The sequence below is a fragment of the Epinephelus fuscoguttatus genome, linkage group LG18 (genome assembly GCF_011397635.1).
Source record: "Epinephelus fuscoguttatus linkage group LG18, E.fuscoguttatus.final_Chr_v1".
NCBI classification, from domain to species: Eukaryota; Metazoa; Chordata; class Actinopteri; order Perciformes; family Serranidae; genus Epinephelus; species Epinephelus fuscoguttatus.
Window position 1 is genome coordinate 19,887,441 of NC_064769.1, and position 23,122 is coordinate 19,910,562.

At 41.4% G+C, this 23,122-nt stretch overlaps 1 protein-coding gene across 1 annotated transcript; it reads left to right on the top strand.

Moving 5' to 3' along the window:
- Positions 1–1,884: 1,884 nt before the first annotated feature.
- LOC125905685 (trichohyalin-like) lies at positions 1,885–21,873 on the top strand. Its single transcript, XM_049603823.1, has 6 exons — positions 1,885–2,381; positions 11,623–12,050; positions 12,134–14,327; positions 16,858–17,730; positions 20,634–20,748; positions 20,949–21,873. Exons 1-6 carry the CDS (start codon positions 2,002–2,004, stop codon positions 21,144–21,146), a joined length of 4,188 nt encoding a protein of 1,395 aa, XP_049459780.1. The 5' UTR covers positions 1,885–2,001; the 3' UTR covers positions 21,147–21,873.
- Positions 21,874–23,122: the final 1,249 nt, after the last annotated feature.

Below are 23,122 nucleotides of genomic sequence, written 5' to 3' on the forward strand. Positions count from 1 at the left end.
TGGTCTGCTTGTAAATGCTGCCATGAAAACACAAACCAACTCTAGGCAATTATGCAAATTTGTAACAAAATTAGTCCCTGATTCAGACCAAAGCAGGACAACTCTAGGTCTGAAAGCACCCTAAAAATACACCCTCCTCCTGCAGCTCTCCCCTCCCTGTCCTAAGCCCCTCCCACCAGATGACCATGGGCATATGAACACGCTTCAAAGAGTAACCCAGTGTTTCCTGTGCAATGATTTATTACATCTTATTTCACTGTAGAGCTGCACACAGCGCTCTTTTTCTCTCTCTCAGATGACACACTGTGATTCAAGGCTCTCTAACATCAGCTACATAAATGTGAACTTGAAATTTGAGGCTTTGGCTGCAATTAGCTGAAGGCCAAACTAAACATTCCTCTCCATCTCTGTGATGCTTTGTCGATATAGACGTGTTTTATTGTGTCAGACTAGAAAAGCCAAGGGGAACACTTCTCTGAAATGACCTGTGATACGCTCAAGTCTACTGTCACATGCTTGTTCTTCAAAAGTCTGACAACAGTCAGGAGGAGGTGTTGAAGTCTAGTTTTTTCTCAGACCACTTCAACTACAATATGCTCTAAAGTTATTTGGGGATTTTTTTTTGCCCAGTAACACCAATAGTAAACCACCTATCCCTGCTTTAACAGCAACACTGTCATTAAGGGTGTTGGTCCTTTTCAGCCCTCTAAACAGACTCAGAATGCTTTGCTCTTTGCCATTGTATTCAGCCCTCTAGATCACATGCTGTTGACCTGGGACACCTGGAAAAAAAAAGACAAAACCACGTCGGTCTGTATGGCTTGCAGGGACGTAGGACAAGGAGTAGTTTGGTCCAAGGAAAGAAAGCTACTGCTATTTGAAGGGCCTAGTACTACGGTCGTTACATCATAGTCAGACGGTGGCAGTGCCAACACTTGTGCGTCACCTTGCTAATTGGCTGAAGGCTCTAAATGTGTCTTCAGTCCTGGTTCATGATGTAAGCCATGATAATGTAGGTTTTCATTTGGTTTGTCTTCAGTTGTTAGGAAAGTCCTGAAGTCCTTTAAGGATTGAGATTTAGTGATGCAAGGGAACTTAACCAGAAATTTTGTTCCTTTCTTCAACAGCAGGAGTCAGTGTTCAGACATGAATCACTCTGAGTATTGTCAACATACAGACTGATTTAAAGATCTGTATAACTGTCTGAGGTACATACCTTTCCCATACCCTCCTAATCCTACTCAGGCTCATTGGAATTGAGGGTTTATCCCAGCATGCACTGAGGTAAATGCAGGGAATCAACTTTGGAAAGGTAGCTGGTCCAGAATGGACTTAACAACAGACAAAACAAACACGTTCAGGTATTTTCAACTCTTCAATCCATCTGAAATCCATGCAGACACTGGAGCTGCATGTGAAACTGAATCCAACCATATAAATGAACCCTATCAGCTGTCTCGGGCCTGGTCTTCACTCTGCCAGACAATTAGAGCAGAAGTCTCATGTTTTCAGATCTAGATCAGGAAGTCAGAACTGTGACTATAAATTATTACAGAACACACTAAAATATTCATTAACACGTCTTTAATGATAAGACTAAATCAACTAAGGGACTAGAAGATTAAAACTGTGAATTTAAGCGAGTCTCCAAATCAATCCATCAGTCTTGTCTTTATTTGAATGCAGCTGATGTGATGCTGATGCAGTCTGACAGGTGTCAACAAGCATCAGGTGTGGCCTTTTGGCTCCACTAAATGATTGTTGTGGTGTGAATGGGCCAAGCAGCAGTGTGTGTCGGATTCGTTTCATGTAATCTGTTAATCTGGGGGAGTGTCTCGTCTTAACCAAGGCCCCCTCTCGGTGCTAACCACGCCCAATCAGCTGTTTCCTCAAGTTCCCTCGAAGCTCACGGGAAAACTTTCCCCAGCTTCTGTCCACTCTCACGGTGAGCGGATGGTGGACCTCAGCGCGTTTTGTTTTTGGATCTAATCTCTGCGCTGTATGAATCCAGCAACAAGTGGTGTCAGCATGTCTCTGGCGGATCAGCAGCAGTGGTGTCCCACAAGCGTCCAGGTAACGGTGCAGCAAGCCAGAGGCCTCAGGACGAAGGGGAAAAGCGGCACCAACGATGCGTACGCGCTCATGCAAGTGGGCAAGGAGAAGTTTCAGACGTCGGTGGTGGAGAAGTGCGTGGCGCCCGTGTGGAAGGAGGAGGCCGCTTTCGACCTGCCAGGAGGAGGAGGAGGTGGAGGAGGCACGGAGCGATGCGTGCTGCATGTCCACGTCCTGCACCGGGCCCTGGTGGGTCCAGACAAACTGCTGGGACAGGCTGTCATCAACCTGCTGCAGCTTAGTGAGGACAAAACCCGCAACAAGACCGAGTGAGTGCACACAGCAGGAACCTAAAGGCTCTTTAATGGGTAGAAATAATGTAAAAAGTTAGATGAACAGATGGATGGATTATATAAGGGCTGCAACCAGCCATTATTCTACTATCAATTAATTTAGTCCAGTATAGTTTATTGTTTTGCATAAAGAAAACACAAAAGCAGGCAATAAATAAATGGATAATTAAATACAGTGCAGGGAGAAGCTAAAAACCCAGAGGGCTTATGTGAAACCTCCACCTAATGAATTTTCACAAAGCTGTTAAGAACTCAGAAGTGTAGAAAGATAAAGAACAATACAGAAAACCACTAACAGCAAAGTATGTTTGATTGCATCAGCCAAAAAACAGCAATAGCAGTATCCATTTAAGAGCAGAAAATGTGAGTGTGTGATGTGTAAATCAGTGTTAGTGTAATTTAGAGATTATTTTCTCAATTAATTGTGTATGTCAGCAAGTACACAAAATCTCTATTACAAGATCATTGGAAGTCCTTTAATGCCTTGTTTTGTTTGACCAACAGTGGCGCCCCCAGACATTTTTCATAGGGGTGGCCACATGGAGCCATTGAAAATATTGGCACACGAGAACCAGAAGCCATAACTGAATGTTTGGATTTTGCTTATGCCATTGAAGTGTATAGACTAGATGAAAAAAACTATGTCAATGTAGAGAGTTAAGAAATTGCATACTGATATACTTTGGTTTCTTATTTTACAGGTGATAGACTAAACCTGATACCGTTAACATGTTGAGATCCACAACAGTCCTGTTTTAATGTGTTCGTATCTACCCATGTAAGGCAACTCGTCGATCGTCAAATAGGCTGGTTGTCCTTGTCCCTAAAAGGACAAACATACAGCTTAAGTTTGAAGGAGTACAGTGATTGTAAGGAACAAAAAATTTACTGGGAAAAACCTCCTCAAATTTAAGGGATACTCATGGGTACCCATAGAACTAATTATTGGGTTCTTGGGATGAACCCGGATGTTGTTCCCTCACCGAACTGTAGCCTACCTTTTGGAGCGTTTAGCCCCCTTTCTGGCAAGCTATGCTGATATGGTTGGTACCAATGGATGCCTTAAGTTGTCTAGTTTCTACCACTACCTTTGTGCTTGCTTAAAAATGTGTACACCATAGCCTCTCAAAGACAGTAATAAAGCCTTCAGTTATTTTTGCTGGGGTAGCAATTGTATCAAGGGGGCCCCTCCTTGTAATATAACATTGATTATCAGGTGCAGTCTGCTTTTTCCACCATTTTAGTTAATTATAAGTAACTCTTGTACTTCTTACTCCTGTTGCTACCCTGTTAGGCACTGGTTTTGCTTTTGCTCCTTGAAAACATTTCTTATCTTCCATATCTGTATATTTTTACCGATATTTAATACTGTTTTGTTTCTAAAACTGGACCCAGTGAGTGAGCCTGACCTGGGAAGCCACTTGTTATTCTGCTTGTTACTGGTTGTGAATGTTAAATTGTGGTTACTGCACTTACTGTAGTGTTACTGGTATCTGAAGCATTTTCTGGCACAAGAATTTCCTCAGGGATAAATAAAGCTCTATTGAATTGAATTGGGGGCGGGACTGTCGAGCAACTGTCCACAAACCAAAGATTTTTTTCGTTTATCATCATAGAAGACCCCAGAAAACCGGAAATAATCACATTTAAGCATCTGGAACCACTTGTGAGGAAGTCATCTAATCAATAAATCAACTAAGCCTTGAATTTAAAGAAATCATTATTTAGCTTTTCTCTTGGTGGGGTAGCTCGGTGGTTCAAAAGAAATCATCCTGTTGAAGTTTCTTTGAGCATCGAATTCGTCCGCAGCTGACCCTGAAGACGGATGAGTCAAAGGAAAAAGTGTTGCTTATACAAAAAGCATTTTTCTTCTTTAAAGATAACCCACATGAGTGTGTAAAACACTGCTGTTTCTTTTAGGCTTTCAGTCCTCTGAGTACAGGATTGTGTGTTCTTTGCATACTGAATTATTTTTGGGCAGATGTTTCTCTTAGCTCTTAACTGCATGTAAATGAGGAAATCATAGGGGGTGAAATGAAGACTGAGGAACTTTGATTTTCATCTGCACCGCAGGGGAACAGCGTAGTCATACTGCAGCTTTATGGTCTGGCAGGACGAAACGCCTTAATCTCCATTTAATCCATAATGACAAACCAAGTTTTTAATAATAAAAATATGCAGCTTCTGTGGAAACTGTAGCTTAGTGTTGCTTTATGTATTTCCCTAAATTTGTGCCTTTTGAAAAGACTCTCTGAAAGTGAGTTCCCTCTGTGATATTTGCACCTATTTTTCCCACTGAGGTGAGGTATTTGAGCACACACAGCCATGCATCACTACACAGACCCACTTTGGTGGGTTTGACTTATGAATGTTGCCCACTCGCTCCGGTGCAGCTTAAGGGATTTGTTCCCTGGGCAGCAGCCTTCAAGGATGCCAATCAGCATTACTTACTCAGGCGAAAGACGCGAGTCAAGAGGATTCACTCTTTCATTCACTGAACCCGTCAACAACAGACACATTCCTCAGAGAAGACCGACTTCACCTCACTGTGCCAGAGGAAGCACATTTTTGTGAGGATGCTTAGGTGAAACGTAAAACCTTTAGATTCTCATTACACTGCATTCACAGTGAGCACAGTAGTGACGTGATTAACCGCGGTGATCAGGTTTTACAGGCCTTGCTGGTACTGTATGGTCTCTGTAATAGCAATTATACTTGCTCCTTAAAGCAGAAAACATCCTCTTCAGTTGGTCGAACAAAAGCTAAAACATTTTGATCCATGATGTCCTAGTTGAAGTCTGAAACACAAGGCTCGTCAGCCGAGTCTGTAGTTCAGTAAGAATGGAAAATGTTTTGTTTGCTAAGCTGTTGCTGAGTGTTTCAAGCTCCCACCGTGTGACTGGTATTATACAAAAGCAGACTGCATACCAGCCTAATGCACAACCACACACGTACGCACACTTCCTTCTCCCACCTTCCCCATAATTGTTTGTTGTTGTTAAGGTTTGTCTGCTCTGTTTGATGTCTTCTGTCGTTGCATGAATTTTTATGTAGTCCGTAGCAAGATTTGAGGTTCATTACTGCTTATGTTTTGCTCCTAAAACAGTAGAGATTTGCCGTCTGCTCATTTTATGCTAAATCTTTCATAAAACAGAGCAGCAGCTAACCCACTTTAATGTTTTTTGTGACAGTCACTGTGAGAAATCTTTCAGATATGAGGGCATGAAGTGACCTATGATTAAAATGCATTGGTCTCACACTTTTTCATACTGTTCTGCGTGCTTTGCTTCGGGTTTGGTTGGTGTCCAACTCCCTCAGCATGCTAAGCTGAACCTCACCTGGCTGTACGCTGCATGTTTAATCATGCATGGTTTTGGGTTTTGCACTGTGTGTACCTCTGCTGACATCTGCTCTTTTTGGCAACGTGTCCTTTAAAAATAAGATTCTGGTTTCCCTTGACCACTGCTGCAAAAATTAGCATTTTTATACACGCATTTAGTTTTATGAGGATGTCTTTTTTTTTTTTTTTGTAAAATCAGCAGGGACTTTTGCCAGTGTTGAGTAAATGCTCCACTTGTTTTCTGTTGATCTTTCTGTAGTCCTCTGTGAGCTGGGTGAGTGCACCTTGACTCTGAGGTTTAAATCCAGCTTGAGCCTCACATTCCTGACTGTTTTTATCTGTGCAAAGTAAACAGTGATGGCAACAGCGGCAGTCTAGCAAGGTCAGTTTTCTTTTAGCAAGACCACTGTGTCTGGACTGACCCCCGACATACAGGCACAGTCTACAACCTGCCAATACAACAGCTCTGTTTGAGGTGCACTGTGTTAGCTGAATTCCACCAAGTTTTACTCATTTTGAACACACATCGCTCGTTAAAAAAGGAACTACTGTTATTAAAGTTTACACTCAACTGTCTGTAGAAACATTTAGACAGCACAGGTGGAAATGAACAGAGCATTCCTTTACAAACACATTTTATTGTTGGCACCTGTGCTTTTCTTATTCTGACATGTCTTCTGTGATATTGTAACACCTACACCAGCTGACTGACATTCATTGTAGTGCCTCTGCTATAGAGTGCTGCAGGGATGACCTTTACCTTTTGTGTAGGCCGACCCGGAAGTTAGTCACCCTTGTGAAAGTCAGGGGTATACGGATTATGACAAACAGAAGTTTAATACGTAAACCTTTTGTTGAGCGAGATAATCTTCACAAATGAACACAGCTTGTATGCTTTTTGAAGCGTAAATGCAATTGCCAGAAGTAAAAAGCTAAAGTTAAGCTATGGATGAACTACGCTAGGGTTGCATGACTTCAACATTGTCACCACAACGGGGCTGGAAAACCGTGCTCGGCATAATGACATTCTGTACTTCAGCCACTTGTCAGCTAACCGCCTCTTTAAAGACATATAAAAGTATCAATATTCACGAGACATATTTTATGTCGTAGAATGAAATGTGAAAACCTCTTAAGCTTGTGTTAACCACGGGTTTTATTTCAGCCATCAAACAAAAAACACATTGACTTTGAGACAAGGGTACTGGCAGTGCAAAGATGATAACTCATTTCCACATTTTAGGACTCATTCCTGCAGCACTCTATCACCAAAATCTGCAGTCAGGCCTGAGAGCACCTGCGCTGTGAACCCTGGATACCAAAAAATAGGCCCCCTGTTGTCAAAACAAACATTCATACCTCCTATAGAGGCATTAAGGATATTAAGAAACCTGCAGTAAGGTCAGTCTCAAGTACAGCTTTCATCCAGCATTTTGTCATTTCAAACAGCTTTACTGTAAGTTTATCTTCCCTTAGCAGTGCACGATGTATGGTGATTGATTTTGGCTGGAAAGGGATTTTTGTTTTCACAGGCCTTCATTTTGGCTCTTCTGAATCCTGGATGTGGGCTGGAACAAAGAGTCCTGGGCAGTCTTGGTCTTTGGTCATTATCACTGTCGAGTCCACTCACACAGCTGTGCTCCGTGATAAGAAAGGCTCAAGCCACGCATTGTCTTATCAGTTGTTCAGGCTCCGCAAGGAAGGATGTGTGTGTGCAGAAAGTCGAATACATTTACAGAATGTTGAGTCATGCATTGTGCTCTTGTGGCTCTGTCTGTGCAGCAGAGCAGAACACTTTCCATCCTTCACAGAGGGGTGTGAGATTACTGAGTTTAAGCAAGGGCATCTTTATTATCACCCAGGCGCTGATAAGTGAAAGCTGCTTTTAATTCCTCCTCCTGCACACCGCTTACTACCCCAACCAGCTAACGCCCAAACACTTTCGCAACTTCCCTTCTGTTTAAACTGAACTAGCTTACAACTTCTCTTTTTTATTCCATGTAGGATGCATCACTGTCAGTGGCACGTGTCAAGCATGATAGTTGTTCAAAACTCAGGGCTGTGAATATACTGTACATTTCAGTATAATAAAAAATACTGTACAGCATACAGTGTTATTATTGTTTAGTATCTTATTGGGGACACAAACATGATTCCTATTAAATGCTAATGTGGCTCTATGTGTGCTGGATGTGTAAAGAGGCATCTGTTCTCTAATAGGTTTGCGAAATCAAATTATATTCCGATAATATGTCCGTGTTGTGTTCACAACTTGTTTCCTCTGCCCTGAATTAGCTAATGCAGATTTAAAGGGACAGTTCAAACCCAAAATCAAAAGTAAAATTCTTCCTCTTACCTGTAGTGCTACTTATCAATCTAAATTGTTTTGGTGTGAGTTGCAGAGTGTTGGAGATATCGGCTGGAGAGATGTCTGCTTTTTGTCAGATATAATGAAACTAGATGGCCTAATGGTGCTTAAAGTCCCCAAAAAATACATTTGAAAAACTCAACAGCAATGTCTCTTTGCAGAAACCATGACCTGGTTACTCAAGATAATCCACAGACCTTGTTGTGAGCAGTTTTGGAACGATATTCTTTCTTCTCTTCTTTCGTCTAGCACCACTGAGTTAGCTAACGTTACAGCTCAGCTGAGGAGGATGCCATTGACATTTACATCTTGCTCGGTCACAAGCGGGAGCCTCTTGTCCATGAGTAGATGCACGTTTCCTTTTGCGCAGTGATGTGGTTGGTGGGTGCAGTTTGGTAGAAAGAAGATAATTCCTCCATGAAACTGCTCACAACAAGGTCTGTGGATTATCTTGAGTAACCGTGTCGTGATTTCTAAAAAGAGACATTAATATTGAGTTTTTCAAATGTGTTTATTTATTTTTTGGCAATTTGAGCACTACAAAGGAGTGCCATCTAGTTCCATTATATTGGAGAGAAGGCAGACATCTCTATGGTTGATATCTCCAAAACGCTTCAACGCACGCTAAAACCATCTACAGTGATATACACCGATCAGCCAAAACATTTAAACCACTGACAGGTGAAGTTAATAACTCTGATTATTTTGCTGGGAAACCTTTGGTTCTGACGTTCATGTGGATACCACCTGACATGTTCCACCCACTCAAACACTGTTGCAGACCAGGTACCCAATGCTGTTTCAGCTGTTGTAACAGGGAGAATAATTGTATGACTGCTCTGACAATGAGTGTATTCCAAAGGATGATGCGATGCCACAGAGGGATGGGATGAAATATTATTTTCATAACTTTGTCCCACACATCCCTGTGTCACTATGCACGGGAGCAAGAATATATGTAACAGCTACACAACACTGTCTCATTTGCATGAAAAATAACTGCAATATCGATCTAGCACTGTTTTGTTGAAGGACGTTCATCAGGCGAAACATGAAGGCTCACAGAGGAATTCTTATGAACTCAAGGCCTTACATTTGCAGATCACATCCCATTACTCATATGCAGTAGGGGGCAGGGGAGTTGTAACAGCAGTCTCGCCCTTTTAACTTCCAGGAAAAGACGTTTTCCTCCTTAATTTGTTTGTGCAACACATCTGAAGCATTGCTGAGGGAGGAGGAGGAGGAGGAGGAGGGTGAACGTTAACATCTTGTCTGACTCCGTACCACCGAGAGGAAGACACTGTTGGGTCTGTATGATATGCAGCTCAGGGAGAGGTGTTAGGTTAACATGAAGGGGGGAAATACTGTTTATGGCACCAAAACACAAAACATGATTTAGACGATCACAAAATTGCATGTTGCTTTTTCAGTTTTTAAAAACGTTTTTGACCACATATATTCATTGAAAGGTAACTTTCATGTTTCACATTGCAAGAACAGGCAGTTTATGATGTTGCCATAACACAGAATTGTGCGCTTGGCCCCCCCACACACACACACACACACACAACCACACACACACACACACACACAAAAATGTGCCCACGGCCCCTTCCTCATTTCCTCATTTCCCCAGGAATCCAGATTTCAGTTGGAGTTGTTTGTTCAGTGGTGAGCAGACCTCAGATTTCTGCCTGATAGGCATTTTTTATGCTGACTGCTCCTTTTTGCTGTTCTGTTGAAGCATTCTGCTTATTCTGAGACCCTTCTGTCAGAGTTGGACCATGACGCAGGTGCAGACATTGCAACAGCTGGTCTCAGTGGACATCTTACTGAGTTGGTTTAGACTTTTCTACATGTTATCCCAGGACTTAACGTTTAGGTTGCAACTTTAAAGTTGTAACCAGTGTTTATGTAGGGTATCTTGGCTTTCATCTTGGTATTTCAAGCTTCATGTGGTGGTTACAGGGTGATGATGAGTCAGTTTCCTGTGAACCCGACCAGTTTAGGTTTTGTGAGGACTAATCTAGTTTGATAACAACTCTCTCCTTCAGGGTCAGATGTCTGGGAACATGCAGTACTGTATATGATAAAATCAATTGTGATACCTCTCCAAGGCATAATGGGTCACAAGCTATCAGAGAGCCTGCTCAGTATAATCTATGCTACGTGTCTGATCTGAACAAGTACTTTTTATTAGGATTTTAATCATGCGATGCATCGCAGGAAAAGGGAACAACTATCATTTTTTGGTGCAAAACATTACACACAGTACAAGCATTCATAACTTCCCCACATTGGAGGCTGCCACAGGCAGAACAGGACTTTTTTTTTAAACTTTCCTTCATGGTTGGTTTGCTGGTTGTGGTTAGATCCTCACAGACTTTCCAAAAACATTCAAGTCACTGCTGAGTCATTCTCCATTTGCTACGGGATGGGTCATAGTTTCCAAGAAAAGGCAGACGAGGACTTAACATCAACATAATGTACATGAATCTCAGTCTGTTTACTGTAAGCCATTCAGTAGACAGCCAATAATAGTCTGTAGGGACAGTATGCCCCATTAATACAGCTCTCCTCTCTGTGACACCTTGTTATAGCAGTTATTGAGTGGAACATTAGATTTAAAAGTTAGCAAAGTGATTTAAGTACAGGCTTTTTGGAGAACTCTCTGACCTTCAGCTTTTCCTCTATTCATTCAATCTTACAAGCTCTCGTGTCATTATTTAGCAGCATAGGCAGCTGTTTTGGGCTATAAAGCTCCTAAAAAAACACATTACACTACCTGTTAGCAGCTGTAAGTCAATGTTTTTCTCTCAGGAGTTGGTAGAGACCAAAACCAGAGCTACAAGAGAGTGAATACTGGACTAGGATTCACCAGGTGCACACAAGCTCAACCCGAAATGAATAACATTGTTGCTTTGTTATTGCAGTTATTGTATGGAGCATTAGATTTAAAAGTTAGCACATGCTTTTTGGAGAGTTTCATCATTGAATTCTCTGACCTTCAACTTTTCCTTTATTTGTTCAATCTCACAAGCTCTCATAGTGTCATTTTCATCAGCAGCAGGCAGCTGTTTTCAGCCAAAAAAGCTCCAGAAACCCACATTACACCACCTGCTAGCAGCTTAAAAGCTAGATTTTTCTCTCAGGAGTTGGTAGAGACCAAAACCAGAGCTACAAGAGAGTGAATACTGGACTAGGATTCAACAGGTGCACACAAACTCAACTTAATGATAATGTTGCTTTGTAACTGCTCGATGTGTAAAAATTTGCCATATCAACATAAAGTGTGATTATGTCTCATTTCCACTGCCCCCAAGTGGCCAAAAATCAGTTATTCCAGGTCAAAGGATGTTTTTAACCTTGGATGACATCCCAGATAATACATAGAATGTGTTTTATAGTTTTGAAATAATGTTTGCACAATTAATCAGACATTTGGGGATTATGTATCTGTGAACATGCATTCAGAAATGTTTTTCTAATAAGACTCCTCTCTTCAACAGATGGTTCAAGTTGCTGGACAAGACTGGCAAGGCAGACAAAGACAGAGGAGAGGTGCTTGTGAACATCCAGTTCATGAGAAACAACATGACGGCCAGCATGTTCGACCTCTCCGCTGCCGGCAAATCCAGATCTCGCCTGGGCAAGTTCAAGGACAAAGTTCGTGGCAAGAAAAAGGAATCGGACACCGCATCCAACGTGGTGCCGTCCTTAACTCAGGTTCTGACAGACAGCGAGGGGGAGGAGAACGGGGACGGTGAGGTCGCTGAGGGCAAGGATGAAAAAAAGAAGAAACATAAAATGAAGTCTTTGTTTTCTCCCAAGTCTAACCTGCAGAAGAACATGTCCCAGTCCATGTCGGTTCTGCCTGCGAAGAACTCCTCACTGAGCGGCAGCCAGTCGTCTGGTCTCAATGTGGATTCCTCTGAAGGTTTATTTTATGACCATTATTTCATTTATTTTCTCTTGTCCTCTGTGTTTTAAATGCATGTTAACTATCTCATGTCCTTCCAGGTAAAAAGAAGTTCAAGTTCAAGATACATAAACGCTCAGGCAGCTCAGGCAACAAGGATTCCCCCTCTGGTCACCAAAAACAGGGCACTGTGGAGCAGAGTAACCTGTGCATCAATGGCAGTCATGTATACTGCGAAGAGCCGCCGCCTCGGACGTCTCGCATCGGCTCAAACTTCAGTATCGCCAGTTCAGGCCACGGATCCATGGAGGAGGTCCCTGAAAGCTCTCCTCCATCTGTTGATTCACTAAGGGGGGTGAGGCAATATTCACCATGGACAGAGGAGGAGGAGGAGGAAAATATAAAAGAGGATGTGGGTGAACTAAGAGGGGAGGAAGAGGAAATGATTATGATGGAGGAGGAGAGGAGGAGAAAAGAAGAGGAGAGGGCTAGGAGACAAGAGGAAGAGCTTGCAGAGGAGAAAAGGAGACAAGAGGAACAAGAGGAGAAAGTTAGAAAGGAGGAAGAGGAAAGGATTAGAAGGGAAGAGGAAGAGAGAGCTCTGGAGGAGAAGAGGAGACAAGAGGAAAAGGAGAGGGTTAGGATAGAAGAATTAGAGCGTCAAAGATTAGCCGAGGAAAAGAGGAGACAAGAGGAACAAGAAAGAAGGAGAATTGAGGCAGAAGAGAGGGCACAGGAAGAGAGGAGGAGACAGGAGGAACAAGAGAGGAGGAGAACTGAGGAAGAAGAGAGGGCACAGGAAGAGAGGAGGAGACAAGAGGAAGAGGAAAGGCTAAGGAGGGAAGAGGAAGAGCGTGAAAGATTAAGAGAGGAAAAGAGAAAACAAGAGGAACAAGAAAAAAGGAGAATTGAAGAAGTAAAAAGGCAGAGAGAGGAAGAAGAGAGGGCACAGGAGGAGAGGAGGAGACAAGAGGAAGATGAGAGGCTAAGGAGGGAAGAGGAAGAACGTGAAAGATTAAGAGAGGAAAAGAAAAGACTCGAGGAACAAGAAAGAAGGAGAATTGAGGAAGAAAAAATGCAAAGAGAGGAAGAAGAGAGGGCACAGGAGGAGAGGAGGAGACAAGAGGAAGAGGAGAGGCTAAGGAGGGAAGAGGAAGAGCGTGAGAGATTGGAAAAGGAAAAGAGGAGACTAGAGGAACAAGAAAGAAGGATTGAAGAAGAGAGAATTAGAAAGGAGGAAGAGGAGAGGGCTGAGGAAGAGAAGAGGAGGAGACATGAGGAAGAGGAGATGGTGAGGAGTCTTGAGTTAAAGAGGAGGCTTGAGGAACAAGAACAGAGGCAAAGGGAGGAAGAGGAAAGGATTAGGATGGAGGAGGAAAGGGCACAGGAAGAGAGGAGGAGACAAGAGGAAGAAGAGCTTAAATTAGCAGAAGAAAAGAGGAGACAAGAGGAAGAAAAAAGAAGGAAGGAGGAGGAGGAAAGGGCTGAGGAAGAGAAGAGGAGGCGAGAAGAAGAGATGATGAGAAGACAAGAAGAGGAGCGTGAGGAAAAGAGGAAGCTTGAGGAACAAGAAAGGAGGAGAAGGGAGGAAGATGAAAGGATTAAAAAAGAGGAGGAGGAGAGGGCGAGGAGGGAAAAGGAAGAGTTTGAGAGATTGGTAGAGGAAAAGAGGAAGCAAGAAGAGGAAGAAAGAAAAAGGATTGAGGCAGAAGAAAAGATTAGAAGGGAGGAAGAGGAAAGGATAAGGCTGGAGGAAGAGAGGAGGAGAAAAGAAGAGGAAGAGCGTGAGAGGTTAGCAGAAGAAAAGAGAAAACTAGAAGAACAAGAAAGAAAGAGAATTGAGAAAGAAGAAAAAAGACAAAGGGAGGAGGAGGAAAGAATTAGGAAAGAGGAGGAGAGGAGACAAGAGGAGGAGGAGAGGGCTAGGAAGGAAAAGGAAGAACATGAGAGACTGATAGAAGAAAAAAAGAGACAAGACGAACAGGAACAGAAGAGAATGGAGGAAGAGGAGAGGATCAGGAGGGAGAAGGAAGCTGAAAAGGAGAAGAGAGAAGAGGAGGCCAGGAAGCTGGAGAAGGAGAAGTTGGCAAAAGATGCAGGAGAACAGAAGAAAAAGGAAAATAAAACCAAACCCAAAGCTCCAGGGAGGAAACCTAACGTGGCTGAGAGGAGCCCTGCACGAGTCACCTCTACTAACCCGTTTGATGAAGACTTCTCAGATCCTTCTGAGGAGATTCTTGAGTCACCTGGTGGACCTGATAGCAGCACAGCCAAAGTGTCAACTGCTCAACAAAGGTTAGTCCAAGCAGTCTTATACTACAGACATGTCCTCTGTCTGGTCCAGGGGCCAATCACAGCTCATAGACTGATTTTAAATGCTCTATATTGGTTAATCCTCTTTTTATTTGTCTGTTTGGTGAATCACTTTACATTGTTTCCATTCACCTCACAATGGCAGGGCTATCATACAGTTTGTGGACATGCATCAAGTAGGTACTACGTATGTGTCCTCATGAAAAGACAGCAAATAAGCAGTTAACCTAACAGCAGATATTTCCTGTTAGATAGCAGACATGGCAACAGCAAAGAAGCGTAAAGTCGACAGCAAGGGCCATTGTATTTCAGAGTGGAGGAAAGTTGAATAGTTTTAGACTGAAAGATGAAGCCGTGGAGTTTTCAATTTGTATGTTTTTTTGTTTTTTTTTAATAACCCATATGATATGAGAAGCAGCTGGCCCCCAGGTATGTTCACATTTTCTAATCTGGCCCCCATTCCTAAATGTTTGGACACATGTAGATCAAAGACACTGTGATAGATACAGTATGTTTAACTCCAAAAATAATTTAACAGTGTGTTTACAGTAGGGCTGCAACTAACGATTATTTTCATTGTCGACTAATCTGTCGATTATTTCTTCGATTAGTTGACTAATCATTTTATCGAAAAATGTGTTAAAATGTTGAAAAATGTCAGTCTGTCTCTCCCAAACCCCAAAATTATGTCATCTAATGTCTTGTTTCGTACTCACGCCAAAGGGTTTTAGTTCACCATCGTGGCAGAGTGTGTAAAGCTGCCAATATTTGAACGTACAGAAGCTGCTATAAGAGTATTTTGGGGTACTTTTATAGTACTTTTCTATGAAAAATGACTCAAACCGATTAGTCAACTACTAAAATAGTCACCAATTATTTTAATTGTCGATTAGTCATCGATTAGTTGACTAATCGTTGCAGTACTAGTTTACAGGTCCTTAAAAAGTCTTAAATTGTCTTAAATTCAGATTTGATGGATCTTGAAAGTCTTCGGTCACACTGCAAACAGGAAAAGAATCCAGGCACTCCAAACAAAAATGAGAATGAGGAAGGAAAGATCAGATTAAAAAGCCTTTAATATAATGGCCAACTCATTAAAAAGCCAACATGTTTCGACCACTGTTGGTCTTCATCAGGGCTGGAGAAATCTTCGGTCACACTACCGCAAAAATTTCTCCAGCCTGAGAGACCCAGTGACTGTTAACAATCATAGGACAGACCGAAGAATTGCAATAATAAATAGCATTTATGACAGTGATGAGATTTTGTTTTCTCTTTACATTAAACACATTAAACTTACTTTAATGTAACTAAACTTTAAACTAAAACTAAACCTTACTGTTCATTTTGAACTGACATTATTGTCTGCACTTACCCATGTGTGTCACACATACGTAAATGTATAATGTGTATTTTCATTGCAGGCCTGGTCTTAAATTTCATATAAGGTTGTATAAAAAAGGTATACAATATCTGAAATTTGATTTGTATCTGTAGACACCCTGTATAAGAAACAAGTAAACAAAAAACAACAACCCTTATTGTTTTGTTGCATATAAATAGTATAAATAAAACAAAATTAACAGAACAGAGCGGCAAAGGAGGTGGTGAAACAACCTGATGAATGCATGATGAAACATGATATGAAGTCAGAGTCATTTACATCTAAAAAAAGCGTAATCTGAATGTGTCTTCTGTTTTTCAGTCTGTCACAACACAGCAACAGTTCTCTTTGAACGCAACCTTAAGCTGACACCTTCATGAAAGTTGCATAGCTTTGCTCTTGTACGTTCGTGAGGAGCGTGCAGACACATGTGTGTCTGTAAGCACGGATGTTTCATGTGTCAGCTGAGATTGGGAACCCATTGTACAGTCTTACCTCATTAGAGTGGGTGTCATATGATCAGGGAGTGAAAATGAGATTTTCTTTTCTAGCTATATTCTAGCTATATTCAAAGCATTTGTTCTTTTTCTTTAATTAATGAAAGCTACAACAATAAGTGGATCCAAAGAAAATTAATCACCAGCTGTTTTGATATTTAATTGTTTATTAAGTTTCCAAGCAAAAATGTCAAACATTTGCAGGTTCTAGCTTTTTAGATGTGAGATTTTGCTGCTTTTTTTGTCATTCATGATAGCAAACAAATACTCAAAGGGTTTTGGGAAATTGTGATGAGTTTTTTCACAATGTTTTGACAGTTTATAGACTAAGCAATCAGTCAGTTAATAATGAAAATAATCTGCAAATTAATTGCTAATGAAAATAATCATTAATGCAGCCCTAAAATCAGTCTTACTACATTATAATCCCTTTACTATGCACTGCTTTTTCAAATAAAGATTCTGTTGTCCTTTGTTTTCTAATTATGCAACAGAAGGTTTTAAGATTTTAATATCTTTAATCTCCTTCACATCACCCTAGAAAAGTATTATTTTGTTTTCCTCATGAGATTATTTTCAATTAAACACTTAACTATGCTCAAATGTCAAGTTGTCGGTGTCTCATTTCCAGGATTCAATCTGCTGCATCATCCATGAGGAGCAATCCTATTTCCACTGATGAAAAAGATCCCATCAGCACTCAACGAGAGAAGCGACCGGCTCCTCGGCCTCCAGGAAGTAATCAAGCAGAGAGACAGAGTCAGAGGGAACAGGACGCATCTACACGCCATCTGGCACAAATTAACAAGCAGAGTAAAGACAAAGACGTCAAGACCGTCAGCGTTCTCCCTCAGCGCCTGGTGCAAATGATCGCCCCTCTGAGTAGGTCTCCCACAGATGCAAAGAACACCCAGAGCTTGACGCAAAGTAGCACCACCAGGGGAACATCAAATGCAGCCAAACACAATAAACGCCCTGCGCCGTCTAGACCGCGCTCTGCGGAAGAAGAGCCACCATCTGAACATAAAACAGCCCCGTCCTCTGATGGCAACATTTCCAATAAATGTGCCTCAGAGGCAAAACAAGCCCCGATTGTTTATGGCTTGAATCCATTTGAAGATGACGAGGATGAAAATGCAGCCCAAGATGATACCACAAGCTCTGGTAATACTGCTTCAGTACAATGGCCCCCAGCTGTGTCACAAGCTGCTGATAAAGATGCAGCCTCTCATGCTAAAATCAAATCCTCAAAGACCCGTGCTCCCCCAGTTCCTGCACTGAAAGCTGCAACGCTGAGCACTTCAGTTGAACAAAACACTGACGGAGGCCATGTTACAGATGAAACAGGTGTGACTGAAACTGATAACAGTTCACGTGACCCTGAGACTGTAAATCCTGTGCCTGACCAGGAGGTATCACCACAAGAGTCCCAGCCTGCGACGGTGCAGAGTGCTGGAGAGGAGGCAGGTGGGAAGAAGGAAGGACCTCCTGTAGCGTCACGCAGGTGAGACAGTTAGCTCCTCAGCAGGATATTTATGCAACTCAGATCACACACTGCTGGCTCCCAACATGATGCCTTTCATAAAAAGGAAAAATATTCACTACATTGCCAGGGCACCTATAAACACTATTAGTACAGGCACAATTAAATATAAAATGGAAAGATGTGGTTCTTGTCGCTGATTAGACAATAACCATGGTTTAATGGCGTTACAATACGGTCTCTTGTATGTTATTGCTCCTTTTTATTCACTCACCTCTCCACTTTCAACATGCTTCCTGCCTATCATCTGTTCCTGCCAAGTTACACATATAATCAGTGATTCCCAAAAAATACTTCCATGGGGCTTGCCTCACAGCTAGAGGGCTCTGGGTTTGAACCCGCTGTCCAACTGGGGCCCTTCTGTATGGAGTTTGCATGTACTTTCCGTGTCAGCATGGGTTTTCCCAGGGTTCTCCGACTTCTTTCCACAGTCCAATGACATGCAAGTTAGAGTAACTGGTGATTGCTCGTAGGTGTGACTGTGAGTGTGAATGGTTGTCTGTCTCTATATGTCAGCCTTATGATAGTCTAGTGACCTGTCCAGGGTGTACCCCACCTCTCACCCAGTGTCAGCTGGGATAGGCTGCAGCCCCCCGTGACCCTGAAAACGATAAGCGGTTGCAGATAATGACTGAATGAATGAATGAATGAACTTTCATGAATGTGTTGAGTGAAGAAGCACAGTGGTGGACTGACCGTGCTTATTTGACATGCTGTAATATGTTGAAAAATAACTGCAATTGAACAATATCACTTTGGCCAGCTAATCTGAAGACATTTGCAAAATGATACCAATATTCCAACATGATTTCACTATGAAGCTTTGTAATATTAGTTAAGTTAATATAGCTTTGTCTGAAGACAACACTTACACTGTCATGAAATAAAAAAAATTCATGCCCTCCGTCTTCTGTAATTTGGGGATTTGGACTTTTTTCTAATGTTTAGCTTGCTAGCTGTTAGAATTGGTTTGAATGAACACAAGAGGAGAAGGGAAGTTTTCTGTCTAGTCCTAGTGTGTGAAAGTACTCCAAGCTTGGGTCCTCTACCAGAGGCCTGGGAGTCGCAGTATCTTAGCTGTTCCTAGGACTGCACTCTTTAGGACAGTGACCTCAGATGTTGGAAGGCAAGGCAATTTTATTTATATAGCACCATTCATACACAAGGCAATTCAATGTGCTTTACAAGAGAAATACATTAAAATAAAACATTAAAGGAACAATAGATCATTAAAACAAAAGCTAAAAGCAAGACAATAAATAGTTAAAAACAGTGCAGAAAATGCATTTAAAAAGCAAACATAAAGCAAAAGCAACAGCAGACAAATATAAAAACAATAGCTACAGATTATCCTAACAATAAATTACATATCTAGTTCACTGGTAAGCTACAGTAAATAGTAATGTTTTAAGCCCTGATTTAAATGAGTTGACACTTTCAGCCGACCTCAGATATTCTGGAAGTTTGTTCCACAGGCGGGGAGCATAGAAACTAAAGGCTGCTTCACCTTGTTTGGTTTTGATCCTGGGAACACTGAGTAAACCTGTTCCAGATGATCTGAGGGGTCTGGATGCTTCATAACGTACAAGTATATCAGAGATGTATTTAGGCCCGAGACCATTTAGTGCTTTATAGACAAGTAACAAGATTTTAAAGTCTATCCTTTGACACACAGGAAGCCAGTGCAGTGATTTAAGCACTGGTGTAATGTGCTCCACTCTCTTGGTGTTGGTGAGGACTCTGGCAGCAGCGTTCTGGACAAGCTGCAGTTGTCTGATTGATTTTTTACTCAGGCCTGTGAAGACACCGTTACAATAGTCCAGCCTGCTGAAAATGAAAGCATGAACAAGTTTTTCTGTATCTTGTTTAGACAGAAATTCTTTTATTCTTGCTATGTTTTTAAGGTGGGAGTAGGCTGATTAAGACTGTACCTGGACTCTGCTGGAGCCACTCTCCCAGTTTGGGGGTCACAGCCCCCAGTGCTCCGATTACCACTGGCACCACTGTTGCCTTTACTCCCCACATCTTTTCGAGCTTGTCTTTCAGCCCTTGGTATTTTTCGAGCTTGTCGTGTTCCTACTTCCTGTCGTGTGGGATTGCTACATCTATCCCCACTGCCTTCTTCTGTTGTTTGTCGATCAACATGATGTGCGGTTGGTTAGATGTCACCAGTTTGTCAGTCTGGATCTGGAAGTCCCACAGGATTTTAATCTGGTCAGCAGCTGGATAGCTCAGTGGTTAAGACTACTGACTTTGACATGGAAGAGTGGTGTTCGTTTCTGGTCAGGACAGGACCTGGACCCTTAGGCAAGGTTCTTAATGCTGCTAGCCTGCCTTGGCATGAGTAAAACCATGGACACAAGAGTCATACCGGCTCAGATGTCACCCAGGGCAACAAGTTCTGTGTTGAGGACCAGGGCAACCTGATCAGAAAGGGGCTACTGAAAAAAAAAGATGGACTAGAGCAGAGACAATGTTAGTTTTCAGACTGCAAAACATGGAGGGGTCGAATACAGTCATCTGAAAAAGTAAAGGGGACGTGTCACCCCTGTATGTGGCACACTTCTAATGTCAAGTCCTCTCTGATTCATCCTTTCATTTATAATTTATACCCACTCATCTTTCACCTTTGCTTGTATTATTAATTGTGTTGTATCTGATAGGGTTGGTGTGGATGAATGAGCTTGCAGTGATAATAAAACTACCATAGTCTGTTTGACTAGTGATTGCAAAATACTAAAGGTTACTCTTTCATTGTTTAGACAAATGATGCAGCATCATAACTGAGTCATACTCAGCATTTCACTTCACGTCTAGCAGGTGCCTTTATCTTTTTATCTCTCTCTTTTTTTTTGTCTTTGCAGGCTTCAACCTGTAAAACCGCTTAATCCTTTGGAGCAGCGATCTGTTTCAGCCGTTCAAGGGGAAAAAGAGAGCAAATCCACAGAAATCCTTTGTGAAGTTCAGGAGAAAACAAAGGTAACTTTTTTAGCCAAAGCATTTATACTGATTTTCTATCTCTAAATTATTCAGGGAAGGTTTCTGTGTTGATATGTAAATGCTTGTCTGTCTGGTTCATCAAACAGCATCAACATTCAAATCATCCATTAATGGTGTTGTGTCAATTTGTGTTCTTAGTCTACATAAACATTGTCTCCATGTTTTCTGCACTCTCACAGGTAAATGGCACTGAGCTGAAAGGGCCCTTCTCCCAGCTGACTCAGGAGGAACTCATCTCCCTGGTGATCAAACAGGAAACGCAGCTCGCAGACAGAGACAAGAAGATATCAGATCTGGAGCAGTACATTGACAACCTGCTTGTGCGTGTCATGGAAGAGAACCCGACTATTCTCATGTCCCTGAACGCTATGAAGTAAGCTGCCCAGGTGGATTCACAGCTGACACTTTATTCCCTCTGCACCTAATCAGTTCAGACCCAATAATCTGACAAGGCCACAACAGAAACTTTAAAACACAGTGGATTATATCATGAAAGATAACTGGAGTAAAAGTTTACAAGTTTGAAACGGTTTATATTTCCCAAGATTGAATAAATAATGATGAAGATTTAAATATATTGTGTAAAGTTAGTCTTGCAGAAGCTGCTGCAGTTTCAGCTGAGAGCTGTACATTACTTGCAATCAAAGATGTTAATGATTACAAAGAAATTCTACATTTTTCTAAAAGATGATCAGCAATATTTTTGACACTTGTGTGATGTTGAAACAACCTGTTCTGTGTATTTGTTATTTTCATATTGAGCATAAAATAATTTCCAGAAATTGCTTTGATACAAATGCTGCCAACGTGACAGACTTAATTACTGTATTTGATGGCTAACAGGCTGCTTACTGTACCCTGGAGATATCTCTGTTATGAAGAATGAAGTATGAAGTATGAGGAAGAACCATGTTTTTCTGTCAAACTATGCACTAGTTATGGAGATAATGTTTCTTGCTCTTGTACTGAATGACAAGGTTTACATGATTGTACTAACCCCCAAAAGGCACTTTACGCAGCTTATACTAACGTGATGTACACTGAATTACTGTCCTGTACAATATGCAAAATAAATACATTTCTTTCTTGTTCTGATAAACTGAAGTTTTGCCTTTCTTTGTCCATAAAGTCTCACTGTGGTTTTGTAAAGAAAATATTTAGAGTTAATATCGCGTGTGATTTGGGATTCCCTGTTTTCTACATTTTTCACTCCGGTAGGTGTCCTGTTTTAAACTTTTATAGTTCCTAATATCTACATAATTAATTATTAATGAACAGCTTTCTGTATTTACTAACTTAGGGACTGTTCTTAACTTACCCAAGGACGGGGTGTGACTTTGTGGTTTCTTTTTAGCCTATCACAGCAGTGTCAAACTCATTTTAGTTCATGGGCTGTATACAGCCGAATTTGATCTCAGATGGGCCAGACCAGTAAAACCATCGCACAATTTATTTTTGTGTAAAGAATTACATTCTGTAGACGTTCATCCTTTTACAAAATAAACAAACAGCCTGAGATATCTTAAGAAACAAGTGCAATTTCAACAGTATGCCTCAGCTTTTCCTCATTCAGTCAGTCTACTTCTCACTGTCATTACATGTGCATTTATCCAGACATTTCCTGATACAGATTCTCTTGAACTGAAGCTGCTGTTTAACAATATTTTGCACAATGCTCAATATCTTTAAACATGGTCACAGTAAGAATTCATTGTTACATCAGAGAGTTGTATTCTGGTCAGGGTGGAAAAGCCTCTAAAGCTGAATTTGTCATGAAGTAGGCAATGCATTTTTTAACCTGCTCCTGAAACCTGCCACTTCTTAGTCTAGTCATCTAGCCCAGGGGCTGTATGTTTGACACCCCTGCTCGACCCGGAGTTGCAGATATTTTTCCCTGAGCATCTCTGAGTGACAGGAGGAAAATGCATGACCATCTCTCCACCATAAATTAGTTACGACATTTTATAAACTTACCCTTTGATGTTTCAAAGTTAAAAGTTGAATATGAAATCCTGTTGTTGAAAAGGCCTTGTTTTTCACTCTTGTCGTGCATGCTCTTTAGTCCATTAATTAAAAGAATTTATTTTTTGGCTGAATTTAAAACAAGACATGGAATAAAGTTATTTTGATGAAATATCACTAGTTTGAGCTGACATATCGTTTTTATATTCCAAAATATAACGGGTTTTTTTTTCTGATGGAAGCCTTTGTTGCACATAATATGTTGTATAGTGTGAAAATCCAATGATAATTTATGGTTTTACAGTTTCTGGCTATGATACATTGTGTGATTTTGTCGATGTTTAAATAAAACATGCCTTCCAAACCCACTGGTGGGCTCTGGGGCTCAGAG

Coding starts and splice junctions, on each gene's coding strand:
- LOC125905685 (XM_049603823.1), top strand. CDS start 2,002: ATGAATCCAGCAACAAGTGGTGTCAGCATGTCTCTGGCGGATCAGCAG. Junction 17,731..20,633: donor CCTCCTGTAGCGTCACGCAG/GTGAGACAGTTA, acceptor TTGTCTTTGCAG/GCTTCAACCTGTAAAACCGC. Junction 20,749..20,948: donor AAGTTCAGGAGAAAACAAAG/GTAACTTTTTTA, acceptor GCACTCTCACAG/GTAAATGGCACTGAGCTGAA.